Source organism: Theobroma cacao, chromosome 1 (genome assembly GCF_053813885.1).
Source record: "Theobroma cacao isolate CCN51 chromosome 1, ASM5381388v1, whole genome shotgun sequence".
Lineage (NCBI taxonomy): Eukaryota > Viridiplantae > Streptophyta > Magnoliopsida > Malvales > Malvaceae > Theobroma > Theobroma cacao.
In genome coordinates this window covers 5,252,224-5,266,590 of record NC_142639.1, presented here as the reverse complement: position 1 = coordinate 5,266,590, position 14,367 = coordinate 5,252,224, and the positions used below count along the sequence as shown (strand labels likewise).

Here is a 14,367-nt window from a genome sequence, read left to right as displayed (position 1 = left end):
ATGGCACTATTTCTTGGGTGAGTGGTTGGATTATTTTCCTTTTCTTACAAGGGATTGACTGCAATAATAATTTTAACTGAACCATTAATAACCTCACTGATATTCAAAAGTTTTTCTTTGAAAGCAAGCGATTAATTAGATGCCGTGCTGTATATACTAATCGAAATGGAATGGTGTTGAGTGAGAATTCTTCTGGAGTAAGCTACAATTCGAGCCGTTGTAGAAAATTTACAAGCTTGTTGATTAAAGTCAAATGGTCATGCATGTCTACATACAAGTAAATGACAGCCATAAGTTGATAATTTACTAACATAGTTCTATTTCTTTGATTGAAAATTGATGAGATGTGTTCCAAAGTTCTTCTTCTCTTTTAACTGTTTGTCTTCGGGCATTTAAATATAGATTAGATCTCATAGATGAATTACAATAATTTGCAGCCTGGATATAGAGATACTCTCTCCTTGTTATAAAATAATCAACAATTCACATAGACAGATACCTTATATTCTTAGAGTCCCAAATTATTGCCTACTTAAAAGTCAAAAAGTAATGAACATTATTATATTATGCTTTCCCTGCCATACTTTATTTTATATATATTTTAAAATTAAAAAGACATTTAAAATTTTTTCTTAGATCAATAAACCCTACATCTATTCTTAAATCAAATATTCGAATACCATCATATTACTTTATTATTAATAATTAATTTAAACAAACGGTCACACATATATGTGTAGAGAAAAGTTTGTATAAAATAAGTATATCACATCATCTTGTACATGTCTCGTTCCATTTCATTTAAAGCCATATCATTGTGAATCTCCCATATCATATCATGGTCATTAGAAATCAAACAATGACACATCAAAATAATAAACACTAAGATAGAAAAAACTTATATCTATTTATATACATGAAGGGTTTACATATACAAAATATAGTACAACAATATTTTTTAAATATACTGATCATGTTTAGATAAAAATATTAGAATTAATTTGCTATTCAAATTATTGAAACACAAAATTGACTTATCAATAGCAAATGAAATGAGTTCAAGTAAGTTATGATATCTTGTCTCGATTGTAAGTTTGTAACTTTAATTAATCATGATGAGCCTTGAAATTAATACGATAGAATATTAAAACATTAATTTAAATCTTTTTAATAACTTATATTTCATGTTCAAAAAAAAAAAAAAGGAAGTCACGAGGCTATAAGAAATTGTGCAAGTGAACCAAAGGGTGAGGATTGGAGACTAAGACCTTTGAATTTGATGAAGAATAGGAGGACTACAAGTAGTAAAACCTGCCATGTTTTATAATGAAAAACATATTAGGTAACTTTGAATTCAAAATTAGGTGATTTGGGTAGAATATACTTCTTAAATTTCTATTAGCCTTCCTCTCCAGACCTAAACTAACAAATAATATTAGTTTAAGCAGAATGAGGTTGTTTTGATGTCTTCAATTCCATCCTTCTTATCTTGCCTTTTTGATTTTTATCTCTTTGCAAAAAGCAATTTATCCACATCATAAAGAAAGTTCCAATCTTTTCATGAGTACTTCTATGAATATAATATGTCATGATTCTAATCCTGGAAATAAAGGTCAGAAAGAGTGACGTTCAACCTGAGACTTTTCACTTTTGGAGAGTTTGAGCCCAAAAATTCTTCGCCTCGCGCATAACAGAAGAAGTAGACTTTATCTTGGACTGCATGTTTTGAAATTGATGGAAACCAAGACTAATGCCAGTGCCTTGAATGTGAAAGATGTTTTCAAGATGTGAGGATAGTGCTTCAGCTTTCACAAAGGGAGATATAAATCTTTTAGCACAGTGCAGAAGAGCTAATTTCAAGAAAATCGTTTGATGAATCTTGTCCTAATTTCCAAGCACTGGGCAGTAAATGCACACATTGTCATGTTTGAAAAGACTGATGTAAAAACCTAAGACTTTCCATTATGAACTTACCTTGGAAAGATTGTAAGCAGGCTTAGCGACAGCAACCATCCTTGAGAAGAAATTATTGAATGACATTTGACCAAAATCCCACACATATTTCAGCAGGGCTTTCGTAGTTTTGACTAGAAGCTAAGCTAATAGTCGGCTTTTCTTCTCTAGGCGCATGCCTACCACTTTAAGACTAACGGACCCAGAGAAGACAAATTTAATGCAACTTGTTCGTATATAAGTCTTCTTACTGCACTAAATTGTGATTAGTAGAGAAGGGCCTTAACTAAAATTCATCAAACGCAATTATAATATCTATGTAGTTGGTGATAACGATGAATAGTTGATGGCTGCCTATGGATTAATTAATCAGAAATGGGATGTTCAATAATTGCCTGCTTTAACCTCTGTCAAAATTCTACTAATTGAATTTTCTGCCAGTACTTCTGACCTTACATATATTAGGATGTCTTCAGCTGTTGTTTTCTGGTGGGGCATCTGGATTTTATTAATGTAATTAAGAATGTAATAATCGCTAGTGATTCTGTTAAGCATATATGTTTTATTCTAAAAATAGAACAACTTGTGGTTGCCACTGCATGGCTAGCTGGGATCAATGAATTGATTAATATGTTGGCGTTATCTCTGTTGGACCATTTTATACACTATAATTGTCGCTCATAATTGGGCTGCTCACTCCTTACTTTGCAACGAAAACATGACTCACACTTCACCCGTTGTCTCTAAACTTAACCTTTGATCTTGGTTCCAGCACCCGAGCCATGTTATCCCAATCAAAAGGAATTTCCCCCAAAATAAAACAACACTTGAGTCAACTTAAAGGAGGTTTTAGGTTCTAGCCCACACTCAAATTAAAGAAGAGTCGAGTCCCAATGGTTCATGAGCTCCCTTAGATTCTGGTCCAAAAATTACAAAGTTAAATGTATCCAAGGCCCAATCGGCAACAGGCAATAGGCCCATAAATATCACTGTAAAGCTAACCTTCAAAAGATTTATAGCCCTCTAATGAAAAACCAACAAGGTTTGCAGGCTGCAGCTTAATACCATATTGTCTCTGTCCAACATATAATAGTTACCAAATATTCCTCTTGCGGCAAGAGTGCTATGGGCTGTGAAATGCTAATCCCTTCTTTAAGTTTATCATATATAAACTATTTGATTAATTTCACTGATCAGGTTGATACTGTACGCGGATATTATGATTACTTGTTGATCATGTCATCTAAAATCCTCAATTTTAAAGCACTATTTCGTTTGTTCATACATCCATGCTTTTGAGTCAAGCCAAAATAATTAAGGGGCCATATTAAAAGAACTTTTTGCAGGTAGTCGTAAAAACCAGAAAACTAATGGTGACCATGCTTATGATGGCAAAGATAACAACATTCGCAAACAAAGCGATCATCAGCGAGTTTGCATCTTCCCCAATCCTTGGATTTGGGATGCTTGAGAGCACAATGCTGCTTGCATAGATAAGGCGGTGGTGAAGGATTGTCTTCCCTTGAAACTTTCACCTGTAAAACTTATTATATGTCGCGGATTGGTTTTGAAACATTAAACAAATTTTGACTGATGAAGCAAACCTTGATGGAAGGAGAGGAGAATAATGGAGAGGATCAGAACTCACTACCAAAAAACAGCCTATTTTCAATGAAATTTTTTGTTGAATAAAGGCTGATTTTTGTTGAAAATGCCTTTTTTCGACAGATTTTCAATGAAAAAATCTATTGAAAATTCCGTTGATAATACTTTTTGATGAAAATCCGTTGAAAAAAGTATGATTTCTGTAAGTTATCTCATTGGAATTCCGTTAGAAATTTCATTAGAAACAACTGTAAAAAGAATTCCGTTGAAAATTTTCAATGAAATTTTCCATTAGAAAAAAAATTTTGACAAAAAATTTCGTTGGAATTGTTTTTTCTATAAAAAATTCCATTGAAAATAATTCTGTTAAAAAAGGTGGTGGCTGAAATTTTTTTGATCACAAAAAAATTTTTCAACGAATTTCCAATGAAAAAATTCTGTTGGAAAATTTCTGTTAAAAATCTGTCTGACAAAATTTGTTGAAAATCTGTTCGAAATTTCCAACGAAATTTTTTCCGTCGGAAAAAACTTGTTTTCTTATAGTGACTACTACTGCCAAGGACTTCTTTATCTTTGATTACTTCAAATAAAATAAATTGCTGAGTCTATTTGGGAAATTGTACTGGATCTACATGGAAAGAAACTGGACGTAATTTATGACAAATTAGAAGGAAGAGTGACTGAAATGTAAGCAAGAAAAGTAGGTTTCATGAAGTTCCAAATGTCAACCCGTTGCCAAAGACACTTGTCAAAGTAATTAATTATTAGCTAAGTTTTAATTAAGGCTATTTATGCAATCTAATCCATTTATAGTATTCACCAATATTTAGGTTTCATGAAGTTCCAAATGTCAACCCGCTGCCAAAGACACTTGTCAAAGTAATTAATTATTAGCTAAGTTTTAATTAAGGCTATTTATGCAATCTAATCCATTTATAGTATTCACCAATATTTGTTAGTTTTTTTTCTCAATTAACATTCTATGAATAATTTTTTTATATATGGGAAATAAAGAAACAACTTATCACATCATTCTAGGTCATACAATACCTAATACATCAGTAAATAAATTTAATAAATTATAAAAACACCCTTAAGTGTAAATAAATAAATTAACTTTGAATTGAGAATATTTTGATAATTTTATTAGATAAAATTAACAAATTAATTTTTGTGAGAATAAAATTAATCTACAAAGTTCCTTGGATGGTGATAGGAGACTTTAATAAGGTAACCTCACTTGATGAAAAAATAGGAAGGACTGGAGTTAACTTAGCTCATTGTAATCTTATGCTAGATTGTATAAGTTACTGCAATTTATCAAAATTAGAAACTGGGGGTCCCAAATACACATGGTGGAAGAAAAGACATGGCTTTGATTGCACCAGGGTCCATTTGGATTGAGGATTAGCTAATGAAGAATGGAGAAGAATTTACCTTCATACTGAAGCCTTTGTTTTGCCAAGAACACATTCTGACCACCATCCGATCCTTGAACGGTGTACGGATTTCTCACTTTTATTACAGGCTACAAAGGAGTTCAGATTTGAAGAAGCATGGAGGACTCACCCAAATTTTATTGATTTTCTCAAAACAAATTGGAGCTTTACAGAAAAATACATGTTTATTACTTTGAGAGGATTAGCTAAAAATTTGCAGAAATGGAGTTTAGAGACATTTGGAGATATATATAAGAAGAAAAAGAGGTTATTAGCGCACCTCGAGGGAATACAAAAGAAACTTGATGCGGAACCTAATGATTACCTTCAACATTTAGAAATTACTTTGATTGAGGAGTATAATCTTGCTCTTTATCAGGAAGAGTTGATTTGGCAACAAAAGGTTAGATTGGATTGGCTTAAGTATGGGGATAGCAACTCAAAGTTTTATCAGGCTCTTGTGAAAAGCACACAAAGGAAGAAGAAGATAATTGCATTTCGCAGAGATGATGGATCATGGTGTACAGATCCTAAAGAACTAGAGGAGATGGTTGTCAACTTTTATCAAAATTTGTATAAGGATGATGGGGTTCGGGTCCCATTACCGGTATCATCAAATTGGAGGTTAAATGAGGATCAAATTTTAGATTTAGGAAAGGCATTATCTAGTGAAGAAATTCAACATTCCTTATTTGACATGAACCCAAAGAAAAGTCCGGGCTATGATGGCTTCCCAGCGAGCTTTTTTCAACAAAACTAGCTATATATCAATGCTGATTTGGTTAATTTTGTTCAGATGGCTTATGCTACAGGTTTGGTTCCACCAGCTTTGAATCATACATTAATTACCCTCATCCCCAAAGTTGAAAATCCAGAGAAAATCACTTAATTTTGGCCTATTAGCTTGTGTTCTGTTCCTCTTAAATTGATTAGTAAAATATTAGTTGATCAGTTGAAACCAATGCTTGAGGGATTAATTGGAAGATCACAAAGTAGCTTTATTCCAGGAAGGCAAGCTGTAGACAATGTTATTGTAGTGCAGGAGGTTATCTATACAATGAAGACCATGAAACGAAGAGAAAGAGCCTTGGCGCTTAAAGTGGATTTGGAGAAAGCCTATGATCGAGTTAAATGGAGTTTTATTCGTGAAGTAATGACAGAAATAGGAATTCCTTCTAATTGGATTTCCTTAATTATGAACATTGTGCAATCCCCTACTTTCGCCATTATTTGGAATGGGAATTCGTCAACATCTTTCTCTCCATCAAGAGGTATCAGACAGGGAGACCCTCTATGACCCTATCTCTTTGTATTATGCCTAGAAAAGTTGTCCACTTAATTGATCAAGAAGTTGACAAGGAAATTGGAAGCCACTTTCTTTCACAAGAAGGGGACCCAACATATCACATGTCTGTTTTGCAGATGACCTCATGTTATTTGGAGTGGCAACTTCACAACAAGTGATGTTAAAGACTCTTGATAAATTTTGCCAAGCATCTGGTCAAAAGGTGAACTTAGAAAAATCCTCCATGTTAGTTTCTGCTAATATTAACTTCATAAAGGCGAAAGTTTTGAGCCAGTTAGCTAAAGTTCCTTTAGTTAAGGATTTTGGGAAGTACTTAGGGACTCCGATGATTCATGGAAAAGTGTCAAAAGCCACTTATCAGGAGCTATGCAGTAGAATTTAAAAAAAAATTGAAGAGCTGGAGCAATAAACATCTGTTGATGACGGGAAAGATTTCTTTAATTCAATCTGTTACTAGCTCAATGGCATCATATATAATGCAAACTACTCTCATCCCAGATAATGTAGCATTGGAAATTGATAAACTTAATAGGGATTTTATTTGGGGTCATTTAGGTGGGGTGTAGAAGCTCCATGCACTCAGTTGGAAAACAATTTGTCTTTCAAAGGAACTAGGTAGGCTACAGATTATGGAGACTAAGAGGTTTAATTTGGCTTTACTAGCTAAGTTAGGGTGGCAGATATGGATAAATAAGGACTCCCTTTGGGTTGATATTTTGAAAAGTAAATATTTAAAAAATCAAGACCTTTTATCAGTTAAAGCTAAGACAACAGACCCATATACTTGGCGAAGCATTTTGAAGAGTAGAGAAATTTTGGTTAAAGGCCTGGGTATGATCCCAAATAATGGACACTCTGCTTTATTTTGGATGGACTCTTGGCTAGCTTGTGGACCTCTATTGAAATTTGCCAATAGAGAAATTTCTGTAGTGGAAAGTGCTCTACCTGTGGCAAGCTATTGTAATGAATATGGAAATTGGGACTTTCATCCATTACAACACCTATTTCCTGCTCGAATAATAGGGATGATAGCAGCTATATTTCTTGATCCCAATAGTAGTGTAATTGATGAAAAGTATTGACCTTGACAAATAATGGTGTCTTTTCTATAAAGTCAGGATATGACTGTCAAAGTGATGTTTCAATATTGACACCTATACATTGGGAGCAGATTTGAAGATTACAAGTCCTAGGAAAGTTAAAGTTTTTCTTTGGAGAGCTTTACATGAATCTTTACCTACAGCGGAGTGGTTGCTTAAAAGGAATGTGGTTTCTTTGAGTCTGTGTTTTAGATGCAGTAATGCTATTGAGAGTTTAATACATGCTTTAAGAGACTGCAGCTGCTCGAGAAATATGTGGCTTAATATGCGACCTGATTTGAGCTCAAATACTTTCTTTGGTATGGACTTACAACAATGGATCCGAGAGAACATATCTGTATCAAAGCTTTGGGATGGAGTTGCATGGGGAATCATCTTCTCTCATGCAATATGGATGTTCTGGCATTGGAGAAATAAAAATATGTTTGATTGTTCTTGTCATTGGCCAGATAATGCGGCACAGTATATATGGTGTAAGGCCAAAAAAGCTTGGTATATTTTGGGGAAAACAGCGCATCAATCCAAAATAGCAACTCCAATATCCTAGACAAGACCAAATCACTCACATGTAAAGCTTAATGTGGATGGCGGCTCAAAAGGTGCTTTTGGAGAATCTACTGCAGGGGGATTGGTAAGAGATGATGAAGGGAGTTGGCTTTTTGGTTTTGTTCATAAGGTGGGTGTAACATACCCACTTGTTGTAGAACTTTAGGCCATTCTTCAAGGCCTTAAGTTATGTTGGGAGAGAGGTTTTAACAGGGTGCAAGTAGAAACGGATTCAATGGTGGCTATTCAGAATATCTCAAACTCGAACTCTTCACGGGATCCCTGTGCAAATTTACTAAGGCAGATTAAGGAGCTGATACAATGAGATTGGAACTGCACTATTACTCACGTATATCGTGAGGCCAACCGAGGAGCTGATTGGATGGCTACAAACTATGAAGACTTAGAATTAGGTTTGCACATCTTTAATGTTCCACCTCTAAATATTTCTTCTATTTTATTAGTAGATAAACTAGGCATATTTTGTACTAGAATGGTGTAAGTTAATGTTTTGATTAATTGAATTTTCCTTTTACAAAAAAAAAATTAATCTACAAAGTGATAATAGAAAAAATAAAACACAAACTGCTTATTGAAAAAAAAATCACAATTATAGATATAAAAAGATATTTTTAGATTAATTTATTCATATAATGGAAAACGTACTAGTTTTGAATTGTGAAGCCCAACTTGACCTAGGCCTGACCCTCTGTTTCTACATTCTTTCAGGCTGCGTTGAGTCTAGTAAAACACCCTTTTTTAAAAGTGAAGCCCAATTAGGCCCATTGACCTCGAACTGCTTTAATTACTCTGAAAAGTTAAAAAACTAGTGAAGAGTAGCGGAGTGTTCGTCTTTTCGATAAGACGTTGGTCTTCGGCTTTGATTCTTGCCTTTGCTCAACCGTTCCCATTTACGGTCGTAATCCCTCGCGTCATCCACACTACCATTTCCGCTACAAAACGACGTGCTAGTCTTCTTGGACAGGCTGGCAAACTCAATTTCGATGCTTTCAATTGGTTTAGCCAATTTTTCTTCGTAATATATCTTAAAATTATGTTTCGGTAGCCAGCCAAAACAGAATTTCTGGTTCTTGCTCTTTTATTTTACTCAATTATTCGACTAGATCCAAGAAAAGTATACGTTCCAGTCCAATAATGGCCCCAGTGGTGTCCCTGGCCCATGGCCGCCAATCGACTGTTTAAGCGGTCAAGATGTAATCTGAAACCCGCACGTGTCAATCCCAGCGTGCATTTCTAGTGTTGCTCTTTTGTCTTTTTCAGTCAAATATAATGACAAAGCTTTTACTCTGTTATTTTTGTTTAAGCTTATCAAACTTCACTTCTGCGCAAAAAAAAAATGTCGAATCTCGGAGAACCTTTTCGGATCTCGCCGGAACATCCCAGCGGCGGAGGACCCTCTCTCCGGCAACAAGAAACCTTCGGCCATGCCGATCCGCGTGTCCCACTTCTAAACCTTTCAACGGTTAAAACGAGAATGGATTCCCTGCAACACTTCCTATCTCAATCGGTCAACACAAACACTTTGATCTCCAAAGATGAGATGGATCTCGTCTCCTCTGAAATCGCGTCCGCCATCCACCAAATCATCGTCAACGGTGCGGCCCTCCTCTCTTGCGCCCAAAAAGCCCATTACCCAAACCCGACTCCAATCCGGAACCCGACTCCAGAACCGAAACTCGAGGTCGACGATTACGATGAAGGAGAGTCCGAGATAATCGAGTTAGATGCGGTCGAGTTGCTGTCGGAACATTTACATTTCTGCGAAATTTGCGGTAAAGGGTTCAAGCGCGACGCCAATTTACGGATGCATATGAGAGCTCATGGGAATCAGTATAAAACTCCCGAGGCGTTAGCGAAAAAAACAGGTAATAAAGGGGAAGTGAAGAATTGGGGTCGGAAAACCCGGTTTTCGTGCCCCTATGATGGGTGTAACAGGAACAAGAAACATGACAAGTTTAGGCCGTTGAAATCTGTTATTTGTGTAAGGAATCATTTCAAGAGAAGCCATTGTCCGAAAATGTATGGTTGTAATAAGTGTCATAAGAAGAGTTTTTCGGTTTTTACTGATTTGAAGAGTCATTTGAAGCATTGTGGAGGTGGGGAAGAGAGTAAGAAGTGGAAGTGTAGTTGTGGGAATAGCTTTTCTAGGAAAGATAAGCTTTTCGGACACGTGTCGTTGTTTGAAGGGCACATGCCAGCTGTTATGGAGGAGGAGGATCGGAAGTTGAAAGGAGTGGTAGCAATGGAGGAAGATGAGGAAAAGGAGGAGGAGTTGATGGAGAGGGAGGGGTGGTTGGAAGATGGGTTTTTTGATGGTTTGCTTGATGGGTTTGGCTCTTTTGAGGATTACTGTTTGCAAGATGTGTTGGCACCGTCGCTTAATGGGTTGTAGCATTTTGGCAAGGGCATGATATAGGTAAATTTTGTTTTCTTATATGTTCATGTATATGTTTGTTGTAATTCTTTGTAATAAGACTGTAGGAATTTATTTTTCCAATAATCCCCCTTAACTTCTTGTGACAATAGCATGTTCTTCCTAGTGTTCGTTTACTTGCAGAAATAAAGAATGGATGATGTTTGATTAATGTGGCTGTTGATTCCTTGTGGATAAATATAGTTTCATCAATGTTGTGACTTGCAGATTGAATGTTCTAGCTTGTATAGCCTTTTGACATAAGAAAGTATAGTGGTTGATATACTTGGTGTAAATTGTACGGCTGAGAAAGTTCATTTTGATCTTTAAAACTTCAAATTAGAGAATGAATTATGGAGAGTTAAAGGCATCCAATTATAGTTGTAGAATTATGTTAGTGCTCTTTTGTCCCCACTAATTTTTCAACTTGGTAGGCATATGGATAGTGAGTTTCACTAGCTATCTATTTACTAGAGATCGGCTAATATGGATTGGAAGAATTGTGGAGGAACAAGTCTCTTCTATCTGTCTGTTTTTTTTTTCTCTTATTATTTTAAGTTTTGTTCAGATACATTTTGATTAGGCAGAGGAAGGGGTGGGGGGGAGCTGAACCTTGGTCCTTGACCTCGCACACAACCACTAAGTCAAGCTTAGACTCATAAAATCTATGCTTTGGATTGTACCCGTACTTTTCCTGTTTAGCTGGATGCTTCATGGAATCTCTTAAGGAGCCCAATATAATGAATGAAGTTGCTTTTGAGCTGCTTTGATCAAGAGATGATTACATGATACGATGCCATTAGTGAGGATCTATTTCTTTAGATCTTTTGGTCCTCAATTGAATGGAATGAAAAAAATGGATTCTTGTATCCAACCCCAACTAGCTTGGAATTCAGGCCTAGTTGAGTTGTGGAATTTGGTCCAAAAGAAGAGATCAAGAGATGCACAGACTTCCAAGTTTCCCAATGTTTGAATCCTTGACATAATTTTGCTGATAAACTCTTGTTACATTGAATTTCCAATTGTTTGAGATGATTTTCATTTCATATCAAGAAATGAGATTAACGGCTGGATGAGGAGCTGCAAGTTTTCCTGTTCGGTTTAGTTCTTGCCCATAGTTTCATTGGCTTCATGTTCACCCTAGGGCTTCTCATTGTGGCCATATTCAGGTTCCTATAAATAAACCATTAAATATAATGTGTTCAAACTCTTTGTATGGTGTTTCGATACTTTTGTTTTTGGGGAAATATACTGTGTATGCCATTTAAAATTTTCTTGGACATCACTATCAGCATGGAAGAACTAGGCCTGGTGGTGCTGTTATGATTGAGAGGTTAATTTTGGTATTTAGAACCCATCTTTTTTTACCTGTCTTGCTGTTTGTTGGTTTCAGTGAAAGCTACGTCTGAACTCTGAACTGTATATGACGGTTATCTTGAGATAGTTGGCTGAGAATACCAGGCTCGATAAGTTTCAGAGTTTGCATTCCTCTTTGATGATGGGAATGGCCTTCCCTTTCCTTCTTTGCCAATTCTATCATTTTCCTCCCGGGCAAAATATTAAAATAAGGAGAGTCCTTTGCTACGTGTGCACTGCTGCACAAATTTGTCTTTGGGATACAACAAAAGTTTGATGAAATCTGTACTGCGACATGGTCTCAATCAACGGTTCCAAGGGTTCAGTAACTCTCTGACCATGTTTTGATAGAACAGAGATGAAAGTTGCTTGCTGAACAATCCCTAAAATAAAAAGAAAAACATTCTGTTTCTTGCATTGCAAGCCTATGCAGAGAAAGTTGTTGTAAACTGGGTGTATAATCCCTGCAAGTCGATGAAGATTCTTTACGGAGAATTAATGGGATCAATCCTTAAATACAGTGTACTTAGGTATTTGAAACAGAAATATCCAAGCATCTACTATCTTTAATATATGGAACAGCTCACCAAAAGGGCCATCTGTAGATTCTCTACCAACCAATCACTCTGTATCCCAATTGCAATCACCCACGAGTCTTGTAAACAGAGTAGTATTCATGTTTCCATGTGAATATCTATATAGTGTTTCATATAATATTATTATGAAAATTAATTTTAAGGATTCTCCTCTTTCGGCCTTCTAGGCAGTTTAATAGAACTAAAAATACATTAGAGAAAATGAATGTTCTTGTCCTTCAATTTGGCTACAACTTTACTATCAGGAATTCTTAATGTTCTGGAAGTATGGAACCATATTCCTAATTGCAGTCCATGCTTTTCGAATCCAAAGTCTGGTTTTACCTTGACAGTCATCAATCAAAGCTTTTCTTCCATTTTTGATTCAGGCTAAGACACATGTGGGTGATCTATCACTCACGTGTCTGTGTCGAGCTTGCATCATAGCTTTAGTCGTACAACATCACTTGGTAACAATATCCCTTAGCCATGAACGACAAGTTGAAGAAAATATTTTGGTCAATTAAATGATCACGGGAATGCCACTTCTTATATGATGCTTAAATTTAACCCTTCTCCACTTTCATTTCTGCAGCACTCGAAGTTAGAAGAGAAAAATCCCGTTTGATTTGTATACAAGGCCGTGAATTCTGAGAAGAAAATTAGATTGAATTCTCCTTGATAGGAAGCAAGTTGGATCATGTTTATATACATATCTGTCTTCATGCCGCAGATACTGCGACTAGCTGTCAATTCAATTTGGTCATTTTATGTTAGCTTGCTAGTTACTTGCTAGGAGTTTTGATTGTGAGAGAAGAAAGATTGGAGCCTTAAGTTAGCAGCTTTGCCCGAATTAATCATGACAGTATCAATTGAAGCTTTAGCAATGGCAGGGGTTGATTATAATGAATGGGTTTGGATATTGAAAAGTGGGAAGCTGATGATGATTCGGAATGGCCTCCTCCGCATTTACTAGCAGAAGAGGAAGAAGAAGAGGAACCGGAAAGGGTTGCGAAACGTGGCTTTCAAGTCACCGGCACTAGCTCGCTAACCCACTCTTCGGAAGATTTTGATGGCGATTCTGATGACATTAACGCCAGCAAAGGCGCCACTCTAGAATGCAGCTGTGGAAGAGTGTCTCAAGGAAGGGCATTGGTTGAGAGGATAATACATTGCTTAAGGTCAACAAAGCGGATGGTCAGATACATCATAGGCTATTAATGATTGCAAGCATTGTTCGGAGGAAGAGATTTCTAAAGTCATCTTGATGCCATGCCATGAAAACAAACTTGATTCCGATTACTTCTTAATTAATTCTTATCATCAAATTGAATGCAATGAACATGTGTGAACTATGAAGCTCGTAAAAACCATTTCCTTGCTCATGGCTGATGAACTGAATAACAATACCCATTGCAACCTTTTTATTGATTAAGTAACATCTTTAACCAGTTTAAAGTTGATAAATCTTATGGATAGAGAATGATAAATTACAATTGTTCTAATACATTTTTTATAATTGAATTTTATGATATCTACTACGCGAGTTTCATAAAAAATTAAATAAATCACACGTATCATTGATTGTAATTAAATAATTATGAAAAAATATAACAAAAGAATTTGTTCTAAATATATAAAAATCCCAACTTCTTTTATATTCTTCTAATGTTGAAAATGATTTTAAATTTCAAACCAAAGGAAAATACAAGAGCAGGTTGCTCCAAAAGCATGATTAAGATTACATTCGTAAATTCAATTCAATATATCCCAAAATTTTGTCATGGACTATATGATTTCTAGCTATTATTGAAAGAGCTCTTTCATGTTTTCAAGCACATTTATTTATTTCTCCCTAACAATTGAAAATTGAAAATAACCCAAATCCCACAAAAAATTTGCTTAATAATCTGGTGTTTGGTTATTCCTATTTAGGGGCTGTAGTTTATAGCTGTCAACTTCTTTTTTGTTTCTTAGTTAATATCCATGTACTTCAATTTCTCGGAAAAAATAAAAGATCAGCTAACTATATACATGCATTATTGCTATAATC

The 14,367-nt window shown here is 35.5% G+C and overlaps 1 protein-coding gene across 1 annotated transcript; it reads left to right on the top strand.

Moving 5' to 3' along the window:
- The first annotated feature begins 9,253 nt into the window (after positions 1–9,253).
- Positions 9,254–10,555, top strand: LOC18611556 (uncharacterized). The gene has a single exon (XM_018114429.2). The coding sequence runs from the start codon at positions 9,307–9,309 to the stop codon at positions 10,360–10,362; it is 1,056 nt and encodes a 351-aa protein (XP_017969918.2). The 5' UTR covers positions 9,254–9,306; the 3' UTR covers positions 10,363–10,555.
- Positions 10,556–14,367: the final 3,812 nt, after the last annotated feature.

What these genes read in the sequence shown, in the direction of transcription:
- LOC18611556 (XM_018114429.2), top strand. Translation starts at nt 9,307, where the DNA reads ATGTCGAATCTCGGAGAACCTTTTCGGATCTCGCCGGAACATCCCAGC.